Source organism: Megalops cyprinoides, chromosome 7 (genome assembly GCF_013368585.1).
Source record: "Megalops cyprinoides isolate fMegCyp1 chromosome 7, fMegCyp1.pri, whole genome shotgun sequence".
Taxonomy (NCBI): Eukaryota; Metazoa; Chordata; class Actinopteri; order Elopiformes; family Megalopidae; genus Megalops; species Megalops cyprinoides.
In genome coordinates, this window is record NC_050589.1 from 37,919,468 (window position 1) to 37,945,719 (window position 26,252).

The following is a 26,252-nucleotide window of genomic DNA, read 5'->3' on the forward strand; positions in this document are numbered from 1 at the left end:
GTGTATAGAGAATGATGCAAAAAACAAAAAACATCCAGTGAGCGGCAGTTCTGTGGGCAAAAATGCCTTGTTAATGACAGAGGTTAGAGGAGACTGGCCAGAGCATGGTCTACCCTTCTTCTAATGGCTACTTCCAGCAGGATAATGCGTCATGCCACATAGCACACGTCATCACAAACTGGTTCCAGGAACAGTGTTCCTGAGTTCAGTGTACTGAATGTGTAAGCATGTGTAAGCATGAATGTGCAGGTGACAAATCTGCAGCAACTGCGTGATGCTATCATGTCAGCATGGAGCAGAATCTCAAAGGAATGTTTCCACCACCGTGTTGAATCCATGCCATGAAGAATTCAGGCCGTTCTGGGGGCAAAGGGAGGTCCTACCCAGTATTAGAGAGGTATACCTAATAAAGTGGTCACTGAGTGAGAGTGTGTGTGTGTATATATGGACAAAAGTATTTGGCCACACCTGTTTTTCAGGGTTTGGGCTAGGCCCCTTATCTCCAGTGAAGGGCAATCTTAATGTTTCAGCATACCAAGACATTTTGGACAATGCTGTGCTTCCAACTTTGTGGCAACAGTTTGGGGAAGGCCCTTTTCTATTCCAACATGACTGTGCCCCAGTGCACAAAGCAAGGACTACAAAGACATGGTTTGATGAGTTTGGTGTGGAAGAACTTGACTGGCCCGCACAGAGCCCTGACCTCAACCCCATCGAGCACCTTTGGGATGAACTGGAACGGAGATTGCGAGCCAGGCCTTCTCGTCCAACATCAGTGCCTGACCTCATAAATGCTCTACAGAATGAATGGGAACAAGTTCCCACAGAAACACTCCAAAATCTTGTTGAAAGCCTGCCAAGAAAAGTGGAAGCTGTTATAGCTGCAAAAGGGGGACCAACTCCATATTAAAGTATATGTATTTGAACACAATGTCATTACAGTCCCTGTTGGTGTAATGGTCAGGCGCCCGAATACTTTTGTCCATATGGTGTATATATATATATATATATATATATATATATATATATATATTGTATTCATATATTTAACACAGCCTGGTTTGACATTTTACTACTGTACCACATACTCTTGTATTCCCACTTATCTCCAACCCTGATAGCCTGAGGCAACTGGACATGACAGGACATCACCTGAACAAGATGGCAGACGATGGCAAGCACATTAACCAAGTGTCTGTCAGCTGTGCTGGTGCCATGGAGACAGGCTATGGTGTGTATCTTTTCTTGTATGGTGGCACAGGACTGAACTTACAACCTTCTGTCAGGGTGGATGGTAATCCTCACTCAACCAGTTCTGAGTGAGCCTGGTTTAAGGTTGGTTTAGGATTCAAATTATAGAGCTGCTCCACTAAGGCCAAGAGCCACAGTCAAAAAAGGCAACACACTAACAGAGCCCACACACACAAGCTAAAACTGGGTTTCTACAAAATAGTTTTATTGAGTTTGTTTGAAAATCCATTAAATGTTTTTTTTTGTTTTGTTTTTTGTTTTTTTTTTTAATGAAAATCAGCCAGGAAACTGAGACTTCAACATTGGAGTTTGCATACGATACTTGAAAATGGACACTGGATTTAAACCTGGTTTTGGGGTTACAGTTTTGATGGCTATGTAGCTATTTCACTGCTGTCAGTATTACTGTTTTAATCTTAAGTGAAAACTGTACCTAATCTTGCTTGAGATACAAAATAAACCCTGAGAGGTACTGTCAATGTACAGTAAAATCCAATTTGGAAAACAACACATTGAGAGAATAACATTACTGGACAGATAAAATGTAAAACTACAGAAGGAAGATGGTGACCATATATACATATATATATATATATATATATATATATATATATATATGTGTGTGTGTGTGTGTGTGTGTGTGTAAATAAATGGGTGTGGTTCATTCTGCCAATTAACCATGATCTAGGACTAAATCATACAATCACATACATATATCACTTTCATGATATAATTTAGTCCAACACCAGGATTCGCTTTGAAACACCCAGTGAAGCCATGCTACAAAGTCCATTTTACAGACAAAATCAAAAATATTTTAGCCACAACTCATTATAACCAACTATGTACATTTCAGAAAGTAAGAATCAGAGGATAGCTGTCCACATGTTGTTGAAACAGTGCCTGCAATAGTTGCACACAATGGACACAGCCGATTCAGCAGTATTCAACACAGAGAAGTTTTTTTTTCTTCAAAATACCTGAACCCAGGAAACATAAAAAGAACAGCACAAGCCACAGGATGTAAATTAGGGCTGGATATGAAAATGGAAAAATGAATCACTAATTTTAAAAAAAATATTTTTAAACTGAACTCTTCCCCCTACGCCTCCAAATGAAACATTAACAAAATGTGTTTACAAGAAAGAGGAAAATTATTCATATTAACAACAAAATAATATTCAAAACACAAACACATGACTGTAAAAGAATGTAAGTTATTCATTGTAAAAATTAGTTCATTATAATAATAGCAATAACAACAAACAGCCAACTAAAGACTTAAAAGCTTAATTACCTCATTACAACCAAAACAGCTGTATGTAACTTTTCATCATCTATAACTTTCATTTGAACTCAATATTTTCCATATTTTCCCCCCAAACATTCTTTATAAAGAAGGATTCTAAGAACAACAGGGTTATCTTCTTTAAACTACAAAAACAAAGTGACACCAATTACTGTATGTACATAAACAACCTGTTATCTCCACCCCACTTTAACATCCCCATTTTCTCATTTCTTTAAGCTACAGACCTGACACTACCGTGACCCCAGCCCTAAACTGCACTGCTCACTGAACACAACATGTACTGCTATAATCCCCTGCTGGTTAATGTCTATATTACACCAAATTCCATAGTTTAATTAAGCTGATGGTAGGCAGTCAAAGCCAGAACAGGAAAAATTCAAGACATCTACAAGTCTGCTTTGTGTTATTGGTGAACACAGAAATACTATGTCTAAAAACATAATTAAAATCAAGTTATGCAGCAAAAAACTTTAAAACATAATTGGAAAAAGCAAACAATGGAGATAGTAACACTAATTAGCTTTTAAACGTGCAGGGTAATTCAGGTCTACAAGGGGACTTCTGCTTCCTGCCTCTATTCTTTTTATGATATTCAACAGGAAAATTAACTTAAATCTACACAGAGTCAACACCATCAAGCAGGAGGGCCCTGGTTCTTGTACACTTTATACACTTCAGTACTCAATTCAGATAATTATGGCCATAACTGCCAGTTCTGCCACATGTGAGAGTGTTTCAAGAGTGCTGGAACCTGTGGGACTGAGGCCCTCCAGCAGGCCCAGTTTAGAGGAATCAAGGTTTTCATGGGGTGAAAAGGGATATTGGAGATAAATAGGCAGAGAGAAAAAGACAAAAAAGGTGGAAGCAAATAAAGGAGATGAGAGGGGAGAGGAGACAGATGTCAGCCCATGACCGTTAGTAAACACGTACAGGTGTATGCTGTACGAAACATTACACCATACATAGAAACCAGCTGGATACAAAACCCAATAGAAATGAAGTCAGCACTGAGTTTAGTTCTCCGCCCTTCCACAATTTTCCCTTTCAAACATTATACATTCAAACTCCCAGTCCCTCTAGCTCTCACACAGGCTATACGTCTCACACACGCATGTGCACAAACATGCACACTGTCTTCTCCCAGTGGTACACTTCTCACTCACTCAGCGCTGTCAGAATAATGAGATATTACAGTTACATCAGTTCACGGTCTTGGAAGGTCTACTCATCCTTCATCTCCTCTAACCCTGTCACCCCACAGTACTCTGAAGCCTGTGCATCACCAGCACCATGAGGAGCTTTATGAAAGATAAAATTACAACAGAAAGACACAACAATACTGAGAAAGAGTCAGACAAAGAGCAGGTGAGTGAGCAAGAGAGAGAGAGAACATAATGTTTTTGGCTGGACAATATTCAAGCAGTGTGTAGTGGCGCCGTTGCATGAAGTACTGGCAGATAGCTTTACATAGCCACAGCATCATGAGTAGCTGCCTTATTGATCATATTCTTGCTAGCCAGAGAGCCGACAGGGTGTTGAACGTTACTCTCCAGTTATTAAATTTGTACATTTTATCCTGTTCACTGCTTCTGTGGCAATTTTATACCTTCCAGTGGCATACATTCAAACACAGCCAGACCAACAGGTGCCTCCATCTAAGAATAACCAGCCATTTACACACAGGCTACCTTTCTCTCCTTAACAAATGACCAGGTTAATGCACGTAACAAATGATTTTCAGCATATAAAGAAAATTACATAATATTTTGCTAAAACATTATACAGTCTGATGTTTTTTTTCATTGACAAATAATGCCATTTCACAAACTCACTTTGCATTATTTGTGTTTCTGAGACCTTTCTCAGGGCCTACTATACTCTTGTTGAAGCAAACTCCTACGTGTTTGGCCATTGCAACTAACACTACACTTTACTCAGTAATATCACCTCCCAGCAAAAATTCCAGGTCATTGTTTCCTTTAGAAAGTCAAACTGCTCAACTACCATGACTCTTTCTTCGAGGCATAAAGATGGAAAGGTGGTGAGGATTCTGGGTATTGGGCAGGGAGGGATGGAGAATGCAAGAGTGCCATTTGAGGGACATAATACAGGAAAGGATGAGGGATGAGGGATGGAATGAGATCTTTACCTGAATAAAACAAACAAGCCTACATTCAACTCTCCCTTTTCCTTTGAAACCCTCTTTTTTTTTCTCCCCGACTGATTTTACCCTGTCTAATCTTTCAGCCCTTTACTCTGTTCCTTTGCCTATTATTCTAAATAAAACCTCAATCTCCCTGCCACACACACGTTTATTACCACCCCAAACCCCCCCCCACACACACACACACAGAGTTACTTTCATAACCCCTCCCTCTCCTTGCTCCTCCTTCATTAATGTAAAAAAGAAACCCTTGTCACTGTCACCACCCCACCCACTTTAATATAAACTCTGCCCCTTCTGTCCCTCTCCCCTCTTCCACATAAAGACCTCTCTCCCCAGCCCTCACAGAAGGAGTTTGCCATTGCGGTGAATCTTGAGGATTTTCCCCAGCCTCTGCTTTGCTGTAGCCAGCCCCTTCTTCAGACGCTTCCCTGTGTGAAAGAGAGTTTGCCCTTTAACAAAACTCTATTTGGTCCCTAAACAGAGCAGCCCACCACAACATAAAAAAAGAGATAATTACTCAGATCAAGAATGAAACATGATTTTAAAGTTAAGAAAATATGTAAAAGTATCAATATACTGAAGTATCAATAACATTTTGTGACCAATAAAATCTGCTAATATTTCCTCCTTCTTAAATTTGTGAAGGACACTAGTATTTCTTTTCACAAGCCGTCCTACTCCCCTTGATCGTGCTCAATCTGGTCTGCCCTGCTCTTGCAGATCTTTGCCATCTTTGATTTACCCAGCTGAAAACTAAACAACTGGCAGCTCACTTTTCTAGTTAGGTCAGAGGCCAGAATAAAGGTAGAGGCCAAAATAAAAAGACCTCTGAAAAAGCACAGACACCTTCCAGCTACGGGTAGGTGATAGAGACCTAAAACTATAACACGATATTTCATGGCATTTTTTGCGGCGACAATATAAATGACGATATGAAAATAGTACCATTCAACACTTTCTTTTTGGCCACAAGTCACATCAGCATCCAGTCTTGAGAGCCGTGCAAACACAAACATTGATACATAAAAATAAAACTTAATCCTGACCATCCTGACCATGGAGAGGAATTGTACCAGTATATCACGGACGATACGATATGGCACAGCCCTACTTCCAACAGACAGCAACCACGGTTTAAATCCAAAGAAAAAAATTCTCTCCCTTTGAGGTCCAAAGGGAGGGAGTTATCACAGACAGAAAAGCACTGACTACAAACCCATTATGCTCTACTGCAGATTGACAGCTCTTTTTCTAGCAATGGCTTGTTAAGGGCCCACCACACAGGCCATTCCTGGTCATTTAACCCCAGTCCAGCTCTCAAAAGTGTATCTGCCTCTTGTCTTGTCTTTAGTCTTTGCACATCCCTTACAAAACACTTTCCTTGAGTAGAATCTGAAGGCAGTGTGCAAGAGTGAGAAAGGTGTGTGCAGGCATTACATGCTGTGTGTGCATGCGCATGAGTGTGTGCATGCATGCATGCATGCGTTTGTGTGTGTGTGTGTGTGTGTGTGTGTGTGTGTGAAAGAGAGAGATTACCTTGCCCTGCTCCTGCACTGGCCCCTGCAGCAGGAGAGTGGGAGGAGGGGGAGAGGCCGCTGCTGTTCTGGGGGGAAAGCGACGGCCGTCTGGAAGAGAGGAACACCCCTGGGGCCATGGCTCCTGACCCTCTAGGGCCCCCTTGTCCAAATGGCCCCGGCCCTGCCGTGTATTCATGGTCCAACAGGCTGGCGGAGAAAGACTCCACCCTCCTCTCCTCCACCCCAGAGTCAGAGGGGGGGTCAGGCTGTGGCAGTGGGGACCCAGGGGAGGGAACTGATGGAGGTTGGAGCTGATGAGCATTTGAACCAGGGGGGCGCTTTTTGGTGTATTTTCTCTTGGTAGTTTTCTGTTGCTCCTGGGAAAAATGGATATATTTGAAATTGTGTTAATATAATAAAACAACTACAACAAAGCAAGATCTACATGTCATGGAACATAAAGTATTTAGCAGCATAACTACCTTAGTTATGAATAGCTGAACTATGAATAGGTGCATACAGTGACAATGAGGTGTACCTACTGTGTTATGCTCCTATGTGTGTGCACTGTAGTAAAGCTGCTGTGTGTTACGCTCATGTGTACTGTATTCATGCTCTCAACACAGCTATGCTCCTCTCTCACCTGCTGGGCCAGTTTGGCAGCAGCTGCAGCAAGGCCAGTCTCCACAGATGCCACCCTCGCCCCCTCCCGAAGGGGGCGCTCCTGTTTGGGCAGGGTGGGGGTCACACGGGCTGAAAAGGGAGAGCAGGGGGTGTATGTGGTGAGAATAGTATGAGGACAGATGTACACAAATATGTATGCAAAAAATGGCTGGATTAAGATCAACATGGTGCTTTATCTTCTCATGTTGATTAACGAACTTCTTAATTGTTTTAATAAGAATAAAGACAAAGAGAAAACATCAGACACCTTTAGGATTCCATGGTATGTCATCCGAGTTCTTCTTCCTCTTCATCTTGGACTTGATGGCATGGTCTTCCTCATCTGACTCCAGAGAGGGATAGACTGAGAGAGAGAAAAGGTAGATTTCCTTATGGCTGCAGCAGAAGAATCAGTGTACGTACACGCACAGATTGTCACTGTTGTTTCAACTCACTGTAGTCCGAATCCTTGAAGCAGGTGCCCAGGGTTTCCTGCTCATCTACACTGTCCTCCCCATCGTCGCTCAAGTGACGGGCCGGCCGTTTGATTGGCCGTTTCCCGGGCCGCTGGGTGGTGCTTTTCTTTTCAGGAGCACTCCCTTTCCTCTGGCCCCCCCCTGCCCACCAAGAGGGTGCTCCCCCTTTTTCTTTTGCTCTGCCCAGCCCTTTGCTTGTGCTTCCTGAGACAGAGAGCGAGGAAGAGGATGAGGATGCCGAGGAAGGGGGGTTGGCCATGGAGAGCATGCCCTGTATGGCGTCCCGTGTGCTCGGGGAAGCTGGGGCATCCTCGCTACAGGAACGAGGGAGGGAAAGAGAAAAATATATAAGGAGTTAGTCAATACCCATTTTAACTGCATTCATTACTCACGATGGGTCAACTTCAGCCCTCATGCCTGCAAAAATTTTACAAATTCACAGTAAAATTGCCAACCACTGCATCACTTCAGGGTGGTTCCAGCTCTACAGCGGAAATGGGTATGAAAACAAGCACTCTAACAGCAATCACCGCAACATGTACAGAAGCCTCCAGCTAAAGGTTGAACCAGCAGAACCGATAAAATTATTTCTGAGGCTGACAGACACTGACCCAGATAGAGGGTGAAGGGGAGAGACATAATTTGAGCATACCTAAGAGCAGAGTCCAGACCAGCCACCTGTTTGCTGGCCTTCAGCAGGTCCAGAATTCCCCCAGCACCCCCTTTCACACCTTGTAAAGTCAGAGAGTCCTCATCGGTACTGTAGTCCTCCTATACAAAGGGAGCACACAAAGAAGACATTGCACAGCTGCCACATAATAGTTATACCAACACCAACCATAACACAATACCCTGACTGAACTGGACAGCATACAGAGAGGGATGTCCTAATCAGATAGGTGTACATGATCATTCTTATTTGTATGATGCTTCGGAATGATCTTGGCATGCCAATAAAGCAAGTTTAATTGAAAGTGAATTGAGTGCTAGAGTGTATCTTTATAACACACTCATTGCTAATGTTATGGGAGCACTGTGCAAAGCCAAGCCATAATACACACCGAGGAATAAGTAATAATTAGTTAAGTCTATCAGCGATACCACCTTGAAACTTCTTTCTGCCAGACAGCTGAAGCAAACTGGGGCTGGCCTTTAGAACCTGAATTAGCAAACTTCTAGCAAAACCAGACTGCTACTGGTGGTGGAGTTTGAGTAAGCAGGGGGGCACTCTTCCCTATGGCCAAAACTGAACGGCCCAGTTCAATGACAGGGAGATGGGGGCAGGAGATGGATTTTTTTTGTGATCAATATTTTATTATATTTTTTGCCTTTACAACGTACCTGCATGAATATGCATATGGGAACAAAAAAAGTAGAAAAAAGGTCATGAGACCCTAAATGAACTGAACTATATACAATTGTCAGAGCTGTCAGAATTGTAGAGAGAACATAGCACATAAAATAAATAAAAGGATTACATATTTGTTTTAAAAATAATAACAATATAAATAAACAAAAGGTAAATACAACTCCATTTTCCCTCATTTTACATTGTGATGTTTTCCACAGCACCATACCCCTAGCATTTTAGTGCCTTCTGAGAGCATCCACCAGTTTTCCACCAGCACACCTCCAGTTTTCTGAGGCCATGTGAAATGCTTCCGGGGGAAGAACACTACTCGTATCTATTCAATGTTGATATCACAGCAACAGCACTATGCTGCTTCCATGTGGTAGACAGAAACACATGGCTACAAAGATAAAGAGTGAAAACATATGCTATGTGTTTTTCAAAGCTAATAGGTAAGTTAACCAACAAACAGATACAAGTAGGGCTGGGCGATATGGCCTATAAATAATATTGCAACATTTTTAGGCTATATCGCTATACACAATATATATCTCGATATTTTGAAATCTCCTCTAAAGCACTTCATAAATGCTCGATTTAACCCTTTGATGCATACAATCACACCAGTATGATGATTCTAGTAGTCCCTGCAACATATGTCTGCATTAAAACATCCTATTTTATATTCATAAGTGGTTTCATTGGAACAATTTTAAACTTGCATGCAAAAAGGGGGAAATCACAACGAAGTTAAATTTGACAAAACAGTATTTATTCAAACCAGGCTGCAATGGTTTTGCTGCATATTTTGCAAATAACTGTTGTTTTGATCTTCCTTGCAATACTCAAGCCACTGCCAGCCGATGTATCCAGTTCTGTTTCTTTTCGGAACCAATTCATCCGCCTCCATCTTCTATTACCATTTCCGAACTCAGCACGTATAAACTCGCTTTGGCGCTTCACTTCTTTTGCTCTCTCCAGGCTCTTTCTCTGTTCCCTCCAGATACAAAAACACATGTCTCACCTATATACAGGGCAGGGTTTCCATTGTCTGGTAACTACCGTTTTTTGCCTGGTAAAATTTATAAAAAACCGATAAAGTAAAAACTTGCCGGTCAAAATGTCCGGTAATAATGCTCATACTAAAAGTAGCTATGACGAAGGGTATCCCTAAACAGGACATTTGTGTTTTGACAGCAAAACGTGCTTATTTATGAGTTCAGCGCGCTGTACCCCGACTGGGCTACACTGGCTAAAATTGTCTGTGTTCTGCCCATGTCAAGCCTGCCAGCAGAGAGGGGCTTCCCTCTGCAGAATCAGAGGAGGAGAGAGTGATGTGGCTTATGTGCACTGCGCTGCACACAGTGCAAAGACACATTGGACACGTTTGATTTCAAGTCAGCAGCGGAGGACTTTGCTGCAATGAAAAAAAAGGTGAAAATAAAATGTTACCTGGTAGCCTATAGGCTACATTTGATGCCATGCAGGCCTAGCCTTGTAGCCAGGCTACAAATGTTACAGGTTACAGACGTTTCGTAATAGCCTACATTTTAGCGGCTATTGTTGAGGTTCTGATCAATCGTTACTGTTCATTAAATAGTCAAACTGATTTGAGGTCATTGTCATCCTTTCGTCAACCTAGGTATTTGCGTTTGTAACACAGACTGTTACTGAAACATGACCGGTAAGTTTCAAATTTGTCCGGTAAAATAAATTCTTTCCGGACACCAGACCGGCAAGAAAAAATCCTAGCAGAAACCCTGATACAGCGTTCATACACATTTTTACCAATAAATTTCCATCTCTTTTCCATGCCTTTGACTTTTTTAATGACCATACATTCTCTGAATACATCTCTGTATACATGAAAAATAATAAAAATCCATGTCAAAATTTACCACAGTATATTTTACCTAAAATTAATGACAAGCTATGTGGTATGATACAAAATAAACATTTATTTAATGCTGACACATGAGTAAGATGTTTACAGAATAAAATGTGTCAAACCCTGAGAACTCCATTGTGTAGCCCTAATTAACATGACTGGGAGGCAATGTTTGAAAAATAAATAAGTTAATAAAAGTGTCCAGTAACACTGACATTAACTCCAGAAGGCAGCAGTGCAGAGGCGGACTGGCAACAAAAAGCAGCCCGGGAATTTGCTGTCAAGCGGCCCAATTTGACACACCAAATTCGAACCAGGTTTATTTATTTTTCCAAAACTTCTCCAGGCCGGGAAATAGCCATTTTCAAATTTCATCATTTTTCCAGGTTTTTCATCACCGTACGAACCCTGTATATACAGTATGTCACACACACTTGCCCAGGAGAGTGGTCTGGATGGTTGAGTGTGTGTGACGTGTGTATGTGAGTTTTTTTCTTTTGTGTCTGTGAGACGGAGAGAGCCATAGGAGAGAGCAAGAGAAGCAGAACGCCAAAGCAAGTCTCATGCCGGTGGCTTAAAAAAATTGCGTGACAATTTGTACTTGATCTTCGCGATATAGTCATTTACTACATCCCACGTAGAACAAGCCGCGATACATCGAGTTTATTTGATATATCGCCCACCCCTAGATACAAGTGAAATTGTTCTGCCCCGGAACCATTTCACCGAACTTTGGAGGTGTGCTCCTGCATCAGGTATGACTAAAGGGAAAAAAATACGGGAAGAAACCTAACACCACATACCGGAGATAGCTGTTATTGCACTAAAATAACTATGTGATATATCGTGATGGCTATATCGCCCAGCCCTAGTTTCTTGTATTAACGCAATAGCTACCTTATTCCGCTTGAGATACTGTAGACATTTGACTCGCTTTACTTTTGAGCTTAGGCCTTGGACATTCCAAGAGATCACGACTAAATCCTGTACCATACTGACTACCTTCGAAACAGAATTATCAAATAGTCTTGCCACTGGCGTAACTATCAAAGGTGCAACCGGTGCAGCGCACCAGGGCCCAGAAGCTGTCAGGGGTCCAGGTAGGAAGGCAATTTTTTTGCTGCTTTACCATTTGTAGGTGGGCCCTCTCGCGCATTGACTGTTTCACGCAGTCTTCAAAGTAACCATTCAACGATATCATTGAAATTATTTGTAATTGTGACAGCTAAATATACCACCTTCCCACCTTGTGTATCACACGGTTTTTTATATTTGTTCCAAAACTACATGTTTTATTGAAAATAAATATTATTTCTATCCACCACTTATTTAATTTGGTTGGTTTCTTCTCAAAAGTTATGGCGGAAGAAGGCTTGCTGGGAAATGCTAATTTGTTTGTCCAATGACCTTGCTCCCTGTCATTTGTGATAACTTGCGTGATGTCAATTTTTTCGTCAAGGGTTCAACCTTTTAGCAAGAAGCAAAAAAATAGATTTAGTAAGAAGTAAGTGTTCTTCAGTAAATGGGAGATAAGTTAAAAGCATAAATAATGTTTAGCAAGCCCAAACAAAAAAGCAGTGCTCAAAAGAGGAAAGAAAAAAGAGAGCAGGATGAGTGTACTGCTAAACTGACGAAACTGACTGGGTTTTTTATTCATGCTGCTTCATCGAATGCTAACATTAGCAATATTGACGTGCAGCCTGAGGCTAACGTTAGCTCACTGTTGCCATCTAGCTTCACAAGTGAAGCTGTATCGGCCCAGCCACGACCCCCTTCTCCAGCCAGCCAGCCAGGAGATTTCCCTGCCACGGCCTCAGAGGTCGGACTAGGCTGTGCCCAGCGGTGGTCCAACAAAGATTCCCCCCACAGATAGAGGACTCTATGATGGTACTACACCCCCTGACACCAAGATCACAAGCTATATTGTAGCAACTGGTTCATGTAGGCCATTCCCCAGAGACAAAAAGCAAGGAAACAGGTGTTTTTCCGACACTTATTACACCACCACTACCAAAGCAGGTATCAAACTCCCACGAACATAGCTGTGTTATTCTCCCACCCTTGACTGTGCCTATTGTGAGCCTTGCTGGCTGTTTGCAGACCGAAGTGCACCTTTCTACAGTGATGCTTAGGTCAAAGGAGTTCGAGACTGGCAACATTTGTCGGAGAGGATTGACTCACATGCACAATCTCTAGGGCTGGGTATTGGCAGAGATGCCCCGATCTGATTCGATTCCGATTCACAAGCTAACGATTCGATTCAATCTGATTCGATTCGATCGAGGAATGAGATATGCTTTCCATATTTGGACAGGTGTTTAAAAAAACTCTAAAGGGAACACAAATTTACAAATGCAGAGTCAATGGAAACAAATTGTGAAAATCACTAAGCGCCGCTTAACGTCCATTCGGACAACGTCCATTCGCATGTACGTCTGTAGTCCCATAAGGTTATAATAAAGTTTTAAAATCCTGATCGCAGAACGGGACATAGCAGATGTAACCGGACGTAGTGAAGGCAACGCTTCCCGCACGCAACACGTGTATCTCATGTCTCTTGGAAATTAAGTGATTGCACTGCCAGGCGTATAATGGTACAGTACATAGTATATCATATAACACGTCTTGATCGTCATAATAAACGCCTATGCTAATGTCTTATGTATGTACTGTACTGTACTTTCTATTGGTGTTTTAATGTGAACTTTGCATACTTTAAAAATATAAAAAGTTTACCATATAACAGTGTATGCTTCGACTCGTAAGCAGCAGCATCTGTGCCTATTCCATATAGGTTTGCTAAGTATATAGTATTGTGTCCGTACAACGTCCAAATCACATAACGTCCTATTTCACAGAACATATCATGGACGTTAAGCGATGCATGGCTGTATACCAAAATTTTTTTATTTGAGGAACACATGGGTATAGGTCCTTAAAAACAAAACCAACCTGTATCATTTCCTACTTATTAATGACACAAAGCAGCAATGTGTTTGCATCAGTTAGCCCAGGGAAAGCTGGTTTGTAAGGTAGCTACAATGACTGACAAAATGTAGCTGACTGCCAGTAGCAACTCTGCAATTGTGAACGTTTTCTAGCCCAATATGAACAACTAGCTAGCTAACTACCTAGCAAACGAACATGAATAACTATGTTTCTCTTGAATTGCGCTAAATTACATTGCATTTGTGAGCAAGTGTTGTGGTTCAGTTTAGCTAGCTAGTTAGTTAGGTAGCTAGGTAGTGGTTGTGCACTGTATTAAAGTTAAAGCTAAAAAGCTGTGACTGCAGTGCACATACTGTATATATGAATATGTACACCAGGCATCTCCATGATTTCGGACACCCTTCTCCACGCATCATTTTTTATTTATATCTCTGTACGTATCAAGAGACAAATTGTAGAGTATGGGGAAACCCAGCACTGCCATGATAAGCTTCTCCTCCATGTTTGACTGGAACTATTGAAACTATGTTTAACCATTTTGGAAATGAACCTAGAAAACCGAAAAAAAATGCATATTAGCCTAAAAGATTGATCCATAATTTTTACAGATCGATATCGAATCGGATGAATTTTAAAAAATGATTAATCAAAAAAAACGATATTTTTGCACACCCCTAACAATCTCAGGTTCATGTCGTAGTGTGTGTCATATATGAACAGTGGAAGAGAAAAGTGAGAATTTATGCAAACATAGAGAGGGATGCAAGCAACGCTGCCAATTACTGGAGACAAATACTTGAACGTATTGTCAACGACAATCACTCTGGCCACTTGCAACTTGGCCTTTAGAGGACATAGAGAGATCCCTGGACAGCCTAACAGCGGGAACTTTCTCAGTATAATACAACTCTTAGCATGTTATGATCTGGTTCTGAAAGAACTTGTTGAGTGACCACAAGGTTCTCTTAAATACTTAAGTCCTGGTGTTCAAAACAAGGTAATTTACATAATTTGCAAAGCAGGTGCAATGCAACATTCAAGGAGAAATAAACAATGCTCTGTTTTTTACTAATATATTTCCAAAAGAGACCAGCTGAGCCAAGTGTATCGATATGTGACCATCCAGAGGGATGCAAACAACATCGCCAAAGATATCCTGATAAACGAGGCTTTCTTGGGTTTCGAGGAAACAGTGGACACATCAGCCCGTGAGCTGCATTCCGTGAGCGGCTGACATGAGTGGGGTCTACTCAGGTGTGCAGGCCAGGTTCATGGAGATGGAACCGCTTGCCCAATATGTACACTGTGCCTCACACAACCTAAATCTGACACTGAATGACTATGTAAAACATATAGCAGAGATGCGCCAATTTTACCATACTGTTGAAGCTTTTTATACTTTTTTCAGCCAAAGTATTAAAAGATGGTCACTCCTTTGCGGTATCATTTCATCTGAACTCTCAGAGCATGGTAACATTACCCTGACACCACCTGCCCCAGCAGGTGGTCCTCAAGGTATGATGCCCTTGCTGACTTTAGATACCAGTATGTAGATGTCATGAAAGCTCTAACCAGAATCACCTTCGTCAGCAAAAAGATGGAGGAACGGGACGAAGCTACAGCCCTAAGAAAACAAATGGAAAATTCTGCTTTATTTTTCTAGTCGTACAACAAAGAAAAGTACTGGAAAACGTTAATGCAGTGTCAAAGATGTTGCAGTTAAAAGATGTAGACATCCAAAAACCAATATGACTTTGACCAGGTCAAGCGCACCGCTCAAAATCTTGCGGAGAGATGGGGAGCGCAGCGCGAGATCATGGAAATTCGCAAAAGAGTGAAACGCCACTTTGATGAACTTTGTGAAGATGAAAGGCATGAGTCAAATAATATTCTCCAAGGGCTCCCTGACAGTGATGCACCCGTTCCAAGCCCAACAGTATCACACTGCTATTTCTCAAAACCAGAATAACAGTCACTTTCAAAGGAATGGTCTAGCATCAATAAATATAGATCTTAAGGTTGACCGCTAATTTTCTCAAATTTCTCACCCATAAAAAAATATAAATGAACATTAATTAGTGCTAGCTAACTGCGTCTGGAGGGTTCGAAGGAGGTCAAAGCTTAGTTTGGTATTTCCTACACTTGGGCATCCTCTGTTGCAGCAAGAGCAGCAAACCAGTTGATGGATTCGGAGACCAAGTGATCATCACTCGACTTATTAGCAAGAAAATCCTCAGCTTCAGAAGGCGAGTGAAATTCGAGTATTTCTCCATCTCTCATCTTGATCTTCATGATGGCCGGATAAATCAGGAAGGGGCTATAGCCTTTAATGTAGGGCTGCTTCATAACCTCATCAAATGCCTTTCTTCACGAAGTTGTCTCAAGGCTGTAGTCAGCAAGGAAGAACTAGTTGGATCTGTCATGGGTTGGTGCGGTCTTGCGAGCCTTGGCCTGTCGGAGAATTCTCACCCGGTCCCCGTATCTCAGTAGACTTAAGATCAAAAGTGTGCGGGCGGTTATCACGGGAGCCATAGATTTGGTGCACTCTTTGAAGTTCAATTTTAGGCTGGAAACCATTCTGGGAGATTTTCTTGAAGAAACCCCATTGGATCATAGCCCTCAGCACCCTCTGGTAAGTTGACAAATCTAAGGTTAAGGCGTCTCGCCCTGTATTCTTGGCTAATGAGTTTTTCACATAGCTGGGCCAGTTCTTCACTGCAGCTTGCCAGGTCTCCTTTGACCATATGGACTGACACTGCCACGGAATCGTGCCGTTTGCTTAGTGTACTGCTAATTTCGTCCTGAACTGCCATGTCCTTGGTAAGTTGTGCGAAGTAGATGTCTCAATCATAGCCCTCATCTGAACAGCCTTCATGTGAACTCGCCTGACAACAGTTCTTGAATCATTTCCTTCACTGCCTCTTTTACCATTTCACAAATAGATGCTTCTTGTTGTTTTAGCACTAGCAATACCAAATTAGCTTGTTCCTCGGATGGGGCTTTAGCCGGAGTTTGGGTGTTTTTCTGCCTAATGTAGGATTTTGAGTTCATCTGCGTTCCCGTAATTGTTTTCTTCTCTCCAGAAGCCATCATCTCTTTTAGTTTTAGTGGTTAAACTGCATAGATTTTTTTTATAAGCCATTAAATGGAAGTCCTATCTCCAACACAGCTGATTGAAATGATCAACTCGTTATGAACTCCTGAAGCTGCTTAATAACAAACTGATCATTTGAATCAGCTGTGTTGGAGCAGGGAGAGATCTAAAACATGCAGGGCAGGGGGTCCTCCAGGAGAGGGTTGAGAAACACTGTCCTATGGTCATGATCCTTTGCCACTTTAGGAAATAGACAAGGGAAGGTGGTTAACACCCCTAATCTTCTAATCTTTTCCTGGTCTGGGCAAGTAATTAATCTGTGTAATCTCTTGTGTTCCCCATCTGTAATTATCTGCTGCCATTAGAATCACCCTGAAACCACTGGAGCGTTGAATGAGCCAAACCAGTGGTTGGACCAATCAACAGGGCACCACAGTGTGCTGTGAATGAGTACATAAACTTCCTGTTTGGGCCATGTCAGACAGCACAGTGAGGGAGTAGAGAGGAAGGAGGAAGTGAAAAACAGAGGCTGCTTCTCAAAGTCAAGGAAGGATCCTTAACGGCTGCATTTCAAGGATGCTATGTCATTGAATCCTGCCGAAGGACTGTTCCAATGTCGAGGATCCTTCGAATTCTACCAAGGACCGAGTCCTTCATTCAGAGAATTTTCAAGGACGCCTAGCGAGTATCCTCAGCGTTCTTAAAGCACCCACAATCCTATGCACACGTACAAGAGTCTTTTAAAAATGGCGCTAAACGAGACTAAAGTGACATCGGTGCAGTATGCATTTAAGTATCTTCAGTGTCCTTGTAAATTTGTTGTCACCATAAATTTATGATCACCGTAAATGTGTTCCAAGAAAGTAAATCAAAATGTGTTAATGCAAGTATAAATTGCTAATTACTGTTAATAATTAGCTAGATACCTCATGAGGTAGGCTGTCAATGCGTAGGCTAAGTTTGTTAGCTGGCTTGTTGTTACCGCCTTCAAACATAACATTTGTGTTTGAGATGGAAACGTCCAGTAGCATTTTTATCTGTTTAATTAATAGTGTAAAATATATGCGTTGCTGAAATTATGAAATTGATGTGTTTATCAAGTGTAGCTGCAGGATGGTAAGTAAACACCTTATTTACACTGACTTCGCTAGCTAAACGATAAAATCTATGAGAAGAGCACAACCAGCAATACAGCATCCATTATTGTTTTTGAAAATGTGGCATGGAATTGAAGGCGGAATCTCTTCAATGACGCACACTCGCTAGACTGTTCCATTATCTGTTCTCCGAATGCTAGGAAGGAGTCTTACCTAGCCACTGAAGGACCTGACTTGGAAGGACCCGTCCTACCAAGGAAACATCCTTGACTTTGAGAAACAGCTAGTGTACCGACTACAAATGGTGTAGCTAGAGTAAATGAACAAAACAGCTGGCATGGATGAAAAGACCAGCATGTGTAAAGCCGTGAGATCGGTTCACCTCAATATCAAAGTCCACCTCTCCAGGTTCCCGCACCCGATGAGGGTCTGAGCAGGGCTTGGCTCTGGGCAGTTTTCGTGGCAGACCTGCAGGGGATTCAAACATATTAACAACCGTGCAGACTTCCAGGTGTTTTCGCACTGATTTCAAGTTTACGACCAGACTTTTCTGGTCTCGTTTCTCTCCATTTGCATAAATCTCACACAGCAGTCCCGTGAATCAATGTTTCTCAATCCTACTTCTGGAGGCCCACTGTCCTACACATCTTCTATCTATCCTTGCTGCTTGATTTTTTTTAATGTATGTGTTTATTGATTTTTAGTTAAAAAAACATTATGAATAAGTCAAAACAACACACAGCAACAATACAAAACAAAACAACATCTTGGCTCACAGACTCACACATTCAAACAGGCAAGTGACTCAGGAATTACATAAAAATAAAAATAAGTAGCTAGATACGCAGGTATCACACAGGACTATAGTACATAAACCCTGCGATAAGAATAATAGAGATATCTAAACCAATATATGACATAAAAGACTCCCATGTTCTGCGAAATACATTGTCTTTGCAATGTAACATGCATGCCAAATAATCCAATGATACATATTCAAGTATGACCTTATGCCAGTATGTTTAAGATGGAACTTTGTCTGGTATCCAATTCAAAAGAATGCATTTTCTTGCACAGAAAGTTTCTCTTTATATTTATCAGTAATAAAGCCATTTAGTATCCCAAGTAACATGCATAGTGGATCGCACTCTACAGTAATGGGTAAGATGTTATTAATTTCCTGCCCTATCATCTGCTAGAATAGCTGTATTTTCCGGCAAAACCACAGGCAGTGGGTGAGACTACCTGTCTCCATTTTGCATTTGGGACATAAGGGAGAGGAATCAGTGTTAAACTTATGACGTTGGGAGGGGGATATATGGGCTCTGTGTAAAATCTTGAGTTGAACTGCTTGAACTCTGTTACAGACACTCAAGGTTCTCGCACTCTCCCAAGCATCATTCCATTCATCATCCGCAATCTCTGCGTTGAGTTTTACACCTGTTTAACACCTGTTTCTGTTAAGTGGAAGGTGCTTATAGTACCATACTCTCTGAGCACACTGTAGAAGGAGCTTATGGAATTGCCCAACTGTAATAAGAAATGTTTGGTTGGCAAGGACTGCAGTGTCCCTCTTTAACAAAATCCCTTATCTGTAAGTAACGGAAACAGTTTTTGAATATTATATTTTTCGGTTAATTGACTAAAAACATTAAAGTGTATCCATATAATAAGTCATACAGATTAGAAACCCTCTTAGTTGCCCAAACCCGGAAATCATTATCTATTCCTAGTAAGAAATCAGGGCTATCACATATTGGAGTGAAGACAGAGGTGATTCAAGATCTACCCTCTAATCCTCTAATAGTCCGCCATGCTTTAACAGTGCAGGCTGTAATCGGGTTATTGCAGGCAGACTCCAGAGATTTAAACTTTTTAATAGTTTGTTAAGGGAAACTTGGACATGGAGCTTTCTATATCAAACCATAGAGATGCAGGTTTATTATGCACCCAGTCAGCTATTAATGCGCAGGTGAGCACTTAGTTGATATTTTCGAATGTCAGGGAGGTCAAGTGCTCCCTCTAAGGATGAGAGACATAACGTACCTATTCTGAGGCATGGCTTCTTCTTAGCCCACATAAAGGAACTAAACCAGCTATTCAGGTTTTTGATAGTTTTATGTAAGAAGATAACTGGAATCATCTGAATTGGACATAGCAACCTAGGGGGAAAGTTCATTTTTAAAAGAGCAACAAGACCCCACCCAGAAATGGGGAGGACGTTCCATCTCTCTAAATCCAGTCTAATGCATTCAAATAGGGGAACAAAATTTGTTTTGTACATTTGGTCAAAAATGGGTGTTTATATATATATATTCCTAAGTATACAAAGCCCGCTGGGGACCATTTGAAAAGGAAGGGAAATGAAGTTTGAGGTTTTTGTTTTAAACTACCCAAGGGCATTGCTTCTGACTTATTGAAATTTATTCTGTAACCTGAAAAAGCACTAAACTTGTTGATGGTCTCAATAAGAGTGGAAATGGATACCTCAGGCTTAGGGAGAAAGATTACGACGTCATCAGCATAAAGAGTAATCTTATGCCATCCTGTACCTCTCCAAATGTGGAAACTGGGACATCACAACCCGTTGGTAAGTACTGCAGAAAGAGGATTATTATAGAGTAACTTGATCCATCTAATAAACTTTTCACCTAGACCAAATTTATGTAACGTATGAAACAGATAGGGCCATTCAACATGATCAAATGCCTTCTCAGCATCCAGTGAAACAACCAGACCACCTATTGACTGCTGATGAAAAAACTGGATTGTGTTCAGTAACCTGCGCATGTTGTTACCTGAATTACGACCTTTAATAAATCCAGTTTGGTCCTCATTAATAAGCAGAGGAAGTAAGCCTTCCAATCGTGTCGCAAGTATTTTAGAGGGGAGTTACAGATCCACGTCTACTAAAGATATTGGCTTGTAGGAGGCACAGTTCTCAGGCTGTTTACTCTTTTTCAAAATTAAGGAGATATTTGCCTCCCTCAAAGACATAGGTAAAATGCCCTTTTCAAAAGAATCAAACATATTCAGCAGAAGGTCAATTAAAATGTTCTGGAACTCTTTATAAAACTGAACCCATCCGGCCCAGCCGCTTTCCCAGACTGTCGCCGCTTAATAGCATCAAACACCTCTTCCCTAGATATAGGAGCGTTAAAAGTAGATCTCTGATCATCTGACAAGGTGGGAAGGTTAAGAGAGAAAAAAAAGTATCCATTAACAATGGGGCATCGGCATGTAGCTCTGATTTATATACATTTTCATAGAAGCTCTTAAATGTGTCATTAATGGTTGCAGTGTCAAAAGATTGCTTACCATAACCATCTGTGATTGAAGAGATAGTTTGGGAGTCTGCCTTTTTCTTTGTTAGATAAGTATTTCCCTGCTTTATCACCATGTTCGTATAGCTTTTGTTTGCTAATCTGCTTTTGCCCTCTGCATCTTTTGTTAAGAAAAAGTCTAAAGCAGAGGGGAGTGCAGAAATTTCTTTAAGCCTCCATGAAGACAGATTTTTAACAATCTTTTTCAACCTGCTTGAGTTTGGATTCCAAGATCTCTCTTTGTTCAGCTTGTCTATGCCTCTTACTGGACATATAAGATATAATAAGACTTCTTGAAAAGGCTTTGGATGTTTCCCATAGCAGTCATGGATCTTCTGTAGAGGTTAAATTCCTCTGTGAAATAAGATATGAACTGATTTGTTAGAATGTAAGGGTTAAACCTCCAGTGTCTAGTCTGAGTAAACGGGTTCCTGAGGTTATATTGAATGACAACAGTAGCACGGTCAGACACAACTATATTCCCTTTGGAGCTTGAAGTAACTGATTGCAGCAATATTTTTGGAATAAAGAAATAATCTATTCTTGTATAGCATTCATGGACTTTTGAAAAAAAGGTATACTCTCTATCTACTGGGTGCTGAGCCCTCCATTCATCTACATAATCCAGGTCCTCACAAAGGGCAGTAACAACAAGTTCCATACGTTGAGATCTGCCAATTTAGAGAATGCAGTAGTTAGAAAATCACCCGGATGACCGTTCATAACAGCAATTTCTTCCCCATACAATACACCCCTCACAATTAAGTAAAGTCCTCCCATATCTTTTATACAGTTTAGAAGTTTAAATGGTAAGTTTTTTCTAAATAAAATAGCCATGCCTCTACTCCTTGATATAAATGAAGTGAAAAATATTTGCCTGAATCCCCCTTGTTGCAATTTTAAATGTTCCACATCATTTAAGTGGGTCTCCTGCAGTAACCCTATACCAGAGGTGCCCACATTCTTTCCTATGAAGGGCCAACAATTAATCTGGATGGAGGGCCGTGGGCCAAAAATAAATGTTGATGTTAGGTGAAATTACATTACATTAAATGTATTATATTTCATAGAAAATTAATATTTTAAATCTAAAATAAAATTTCAAAATAATAAAAACACTACTCTTTAATCTGCTTAACAGTAATTTTATTAATTTGCAGAGATGAATGTCAAAAATATAAAACATCCACATGCTTCTTTTTGGGAGCATAAACATTTAATAGGAAAGACACCTTTCTGACAAAGCGCATGCAACTCAAGCTGCTTTAGAAAATTAAGTTGAAAACAGCTGTATTGTCCACCTTTGTAATCAAGTGGAAGTGGAAGTGTAATCGAGTGGAAATTTGACTTCAGTTTGAAAAATTAACAAAAAGTATACAGTTAAACATCATAGTGACAACACTGAATAACAAATCAATATTAGATATTAAGTTTACATTGAGCAACGTTTAAGTTACACATCATCACAAAATGCCCCCATATGGTAGCTAATGAGCCACAATATCAAAACGTATGAACGAAAATTAGCTTCTCATTCACAGGGTCACTCGGAATGATTTGGTAATTTCGTTTTATAGTAGCATTGGCTAACTAATAACACCAACAACAGATTATTGGTCGGAAATATAACAGAAACCGCTAACCTGGGCTGCCAGGTTTGGCATAATTATTTTGCCTAATTGGTAGTGATTTTGCATTGACTTGTGTGACTGAAATGGTAATAGTTTGGTTTCCTTACTGAGATTGCGTCAACTTAAAATAAAACATGAATTTCAACACTCGTTCCTGCACAGAAATAGTCACGGTTTTGTTTCCACGGTTAGCAGTTTATTGTAAGTAAACACTTGGTAGAGTGGTGTTTTAGTGCTTTTTCCAAAGCGAATTTTGTGGAACTTAGCGTGTAACACAATTTCAGTGTTTTATGTGACGTCACTTGCAATCAGACCGGCAACCCCGTCGAAAAGGCTGACTAGTTTATCACAAAGACGCGCTCCTTTAGTGCATTTTATTTCATATTCAAACAGCGCTCGCTACGCCCCTGCCCCTTTCCGCTCACTGGTGGAACATCAGTTTTAAGGGGTGTGTCATCTTACCCAGAAGAACATGGCGGAGAGAGCACACAACTCATGGCGGGCCCTGCGCTATACGTACCCCCTCACTTTTAAGACAAGTCTAGACCTTTCTCTGTTTAACACCTGTTAAACGGAGAAAGGTTCCAGGTACATAAATTCAATGTTGGCATAATCATGACCTACAAAATAAGATAAGATATTTCCTGAGCACATTTTTCACCTATAAGTTGACACGTCATTCTAACCTACAGACTTATGTAAAGAAAACTCGATTTAAGAAATAGTCCACACCAGTAGCCTATACTCACAACCTGATGGACATCCCAATTAGTCACCTGCACAATTCAAAAACCTGAGTCAGTCCGACATTCACGCATTCAGCAGGAGTCACATCCAGCGACTCGATGTAATGCTCCACTGCAACCGGGTCATGGATCATCTCAGTGGAGCCACGGTAAGTGACTTTGAGCGAAGCAGGGTAGACTTGCTTGCGCTCAGCACCGACTGACTTCAAGCGTTTCTTCACCCTGTCAAAGCAGTTGTGCTTGCGAAGAACAGCAGATGAGAAATCCTGAAAGATCATCACTGTGGCATTCCCATATTTCAGTGCTTGATTCTTTCTCCCCATCTCCCACGATGCATTCATCACGCGTTGTTTATCCTGATAGTTGTGGAATCTCACCAGAACAGACCGGGATCTCTGGGTAGGGGTAGGCTTGTGGGCCAACGAGCGGTGCGCTCTCTCTAGCTTTATTCAGCTCGACTTTGTTTCGATCTTCAGGGTTTTAGGGAGCCAGGTCTCAAAAAACTGCATCGGATCATTGCCTGAGAATCCAATGATGCATATGTTTTTTCTTCTCCCTCCGTTTTCCAAGTCATCAATGCGATCACTCAAGTCAAGCACCCGTTTTCCCAATGCTTTCAACTTGTATTTCCAACGTCAAAATTCTAGTCTCTGCTTCTGTGATCCGCTTTTCATGACTATCAATTTCTTCATGGTGCACTTGTAGGAGTTGTGATAGTGGCACCAGCATTTCATCAATAACTTTGGAGACGTTAGCCATAATCTCAGTAACCGCCTCACGAACTGCTGGTGCAAGTGAGCCAGCTCCCGTGTTAGCTTCGCTGGTTTGTTGGCTAAGCTTGTCCAAGTTACTGGAGACTTTTTCTCTGGAGACTTACTGGAGGTTTTTCCTGCGCAGCATGTTGTCGGACTGCCTCAAAAAGTTGGTTAGACTCATTGTAGGATGTGAAATTATGAAGGTTTGTGGAATATTATGTGTTGTAGGGTAAAACGTAAAAATCAGCAAAGTAGCTCACCAGCTCAATTAAGCACAACCTTCCTTCAAGCCACCATCTTGAAAACCCCTGCTTGATTAAATCAGGTGTGCTCAGCTAATCAAAAGTGCCATTGTTGAGTTCAGTCAGGTAGGTAGAGCAAGGATAGATAGAAAATATGCAGGACCGTGGGCCTCCAGGAGTAGGATTGAGAAACACCACTGTGAATCATTACAGTACAATTCCTCAGTACCATAACTTCATATATCTATTTTCACTGATGTAGTGCTCATGTGGACTGACAATGTATGATACATGATATAAAACACGTGATTGCTTGAGGCAGAGGGTCACCTACCAGTAAGCTTCTTCTTGTTCTGTGCCTTTACTCTGCGCCGAGGTGGTGGGGTCTCATCAATCTGTAGCTCATCCTCTGATTCAAAGTCAGAGAATGCTGTCCCTCCTATATCCTCCACCTGGCCAATCAAGGGCTGGAACTGGGGCATACTCCCTGCCCTGTCACTGTTGGCTGAGCGACCCCCCTTTTTCCTGGGAGGGGGGGAGGCCAAGAAAGAACAGGGGAAAAACAGGTGAGGGGTAAGAGAAGCTGGTATAAGTTCTCTTTCATCCCCTGCTGTTTCTGTCTTACCCCAGTGTTTTGCCATTGGTCAGCACCAGCTTCAGCTTGCTCTTGTTGAGCTCCCCATCCAGGTCATCAAGGCAGGCAGCTGGAACCTCCATCTGGGAGCACAGGATAACATCTTTTTGAGCCGTTTCAAGCTTCAGTATACTTTTCAGAATCAGGTTGCCTGACTTTTCCAGAAACCTCAGAGGATTATTCAGCATCCACTCCGAAGACCAGGAGGCCACCTGTTACTCAGGCATCCTACAAACTGATGCTATCATGTCTTCAGAACCAGGCCAGAGAAATCAAAATGAGTATGGAGTTATGCACTCACATGGGAGGAGGAACAAGGAACAAGGACCTTTACAGGGAGAGAAATTGCAGTTGCAATCAGTGAGAGCTTCTCTGTGCAAACTCACTTGCTGCATTAGCAAGATCTGCATCCTATATGTATATTTTTCAATCGTAGCTGTTTCCATTAATTTTATTATGTATTGTGCTTCATAAGTTATGCTGAGTGGTCTGCATGTCAAAATGATATTTTTACCATAATATATTCTGTCAAAAGGATGTGCTATGAATGCTCTATTTACAAGCATCTTTATTGTAACTTACTATGGAATTCATACTGTGATACTAAAGTCAGACTCCAGTGGAATATTACCCAAGATTTTTTGGTAAAAGTACTGGAAGCAGAAGGCAATATATGGGTTCATGCTGATAAACCAGTATATTACAGAACACAAAAATCCCTGAATTTATGTTCTGAATAAAGTAACAAAGTCAGCTAATAAGGAAGAAGATCCATTGTGAGAGAAAATCTCAGAATCCAAACTGTAGCCACTGATCGTGAGCATTGAACTCTGGTGTCAAACAATAACTGCTTTTCATTTTCATTTGTATACAACCCAAAGAAAAACGATGGTCTTTTCTCACTGCATTTCAGTGAGATTTCTTCATAATTTTGTCTTTAAAGTGTGACATCAGTTTATCAGCTTTACTCACTTATTTACTTAAATTAAATTTGAAAAATTTAAGCACACAAGTGTAATTACAATATGTTGTTTCTGGAGACTGTAAGCATTATTGTAGTACAGTACTATGCCATGTTACCCAATACTGAACACAGAGTATCCACAGCTCGAGCATATCAAGGCCAGAGGAGTGTGAATATAGTGAGAATTTTTGC

At 41.2% G+C, this 26,252-nt stretch overlaps 1 protein-coding gene across 1 annotated transcript in view; it reads right to left on the reverse strand.

The window, feature by feature from the left end:
* Positions 1-2,844: 2,844 nt before the first annotated feature.
* The window catches only part of phf8 (PHD finger protein 8), a 32,661-nt gene continuing 9,253 nt past the window's right edge, over positions 2,845-26,252 (reverse strand). The window contains exons 14-22 of the mRNA XM_036532898.1: positions 25,088-25,179; positions 24,797-24,987; positions 18,148-18,233; positions 8,039-8,157; positions 7,366-7,700; positions 7,179-7,274; positions 6,891-7,000; positions 6,267-6,624; positions 2,845-5,158 (exon numbers count right to left, since the gene is read on the reverse strand). Of these exons, the coding sequence (XP_036388791.1) occupies positions 5,070-5,158; positions 6,267-6,624; positions 6,891-7,000; positions 7,179-7,274; positions 7,366-7,700; positions 8,039-8,157; positions 18,148-18,233; positions 24,797-24,987; positions 25,088-25,179 (1,476 nt within the window). The 3' untranslated portion in view covers positions 2,845-5,069. The remainder of the gene's footprint in view (positions 5,159-6,266; positions 6,625-6,890; positions 7,001-7,178; positions 7,275-7,365; positions 7,701-8,038; positions 8,158-18,147; positions 18,234-24,796; positions 24,988-25,087; positions 25,180-26,252) is intronic.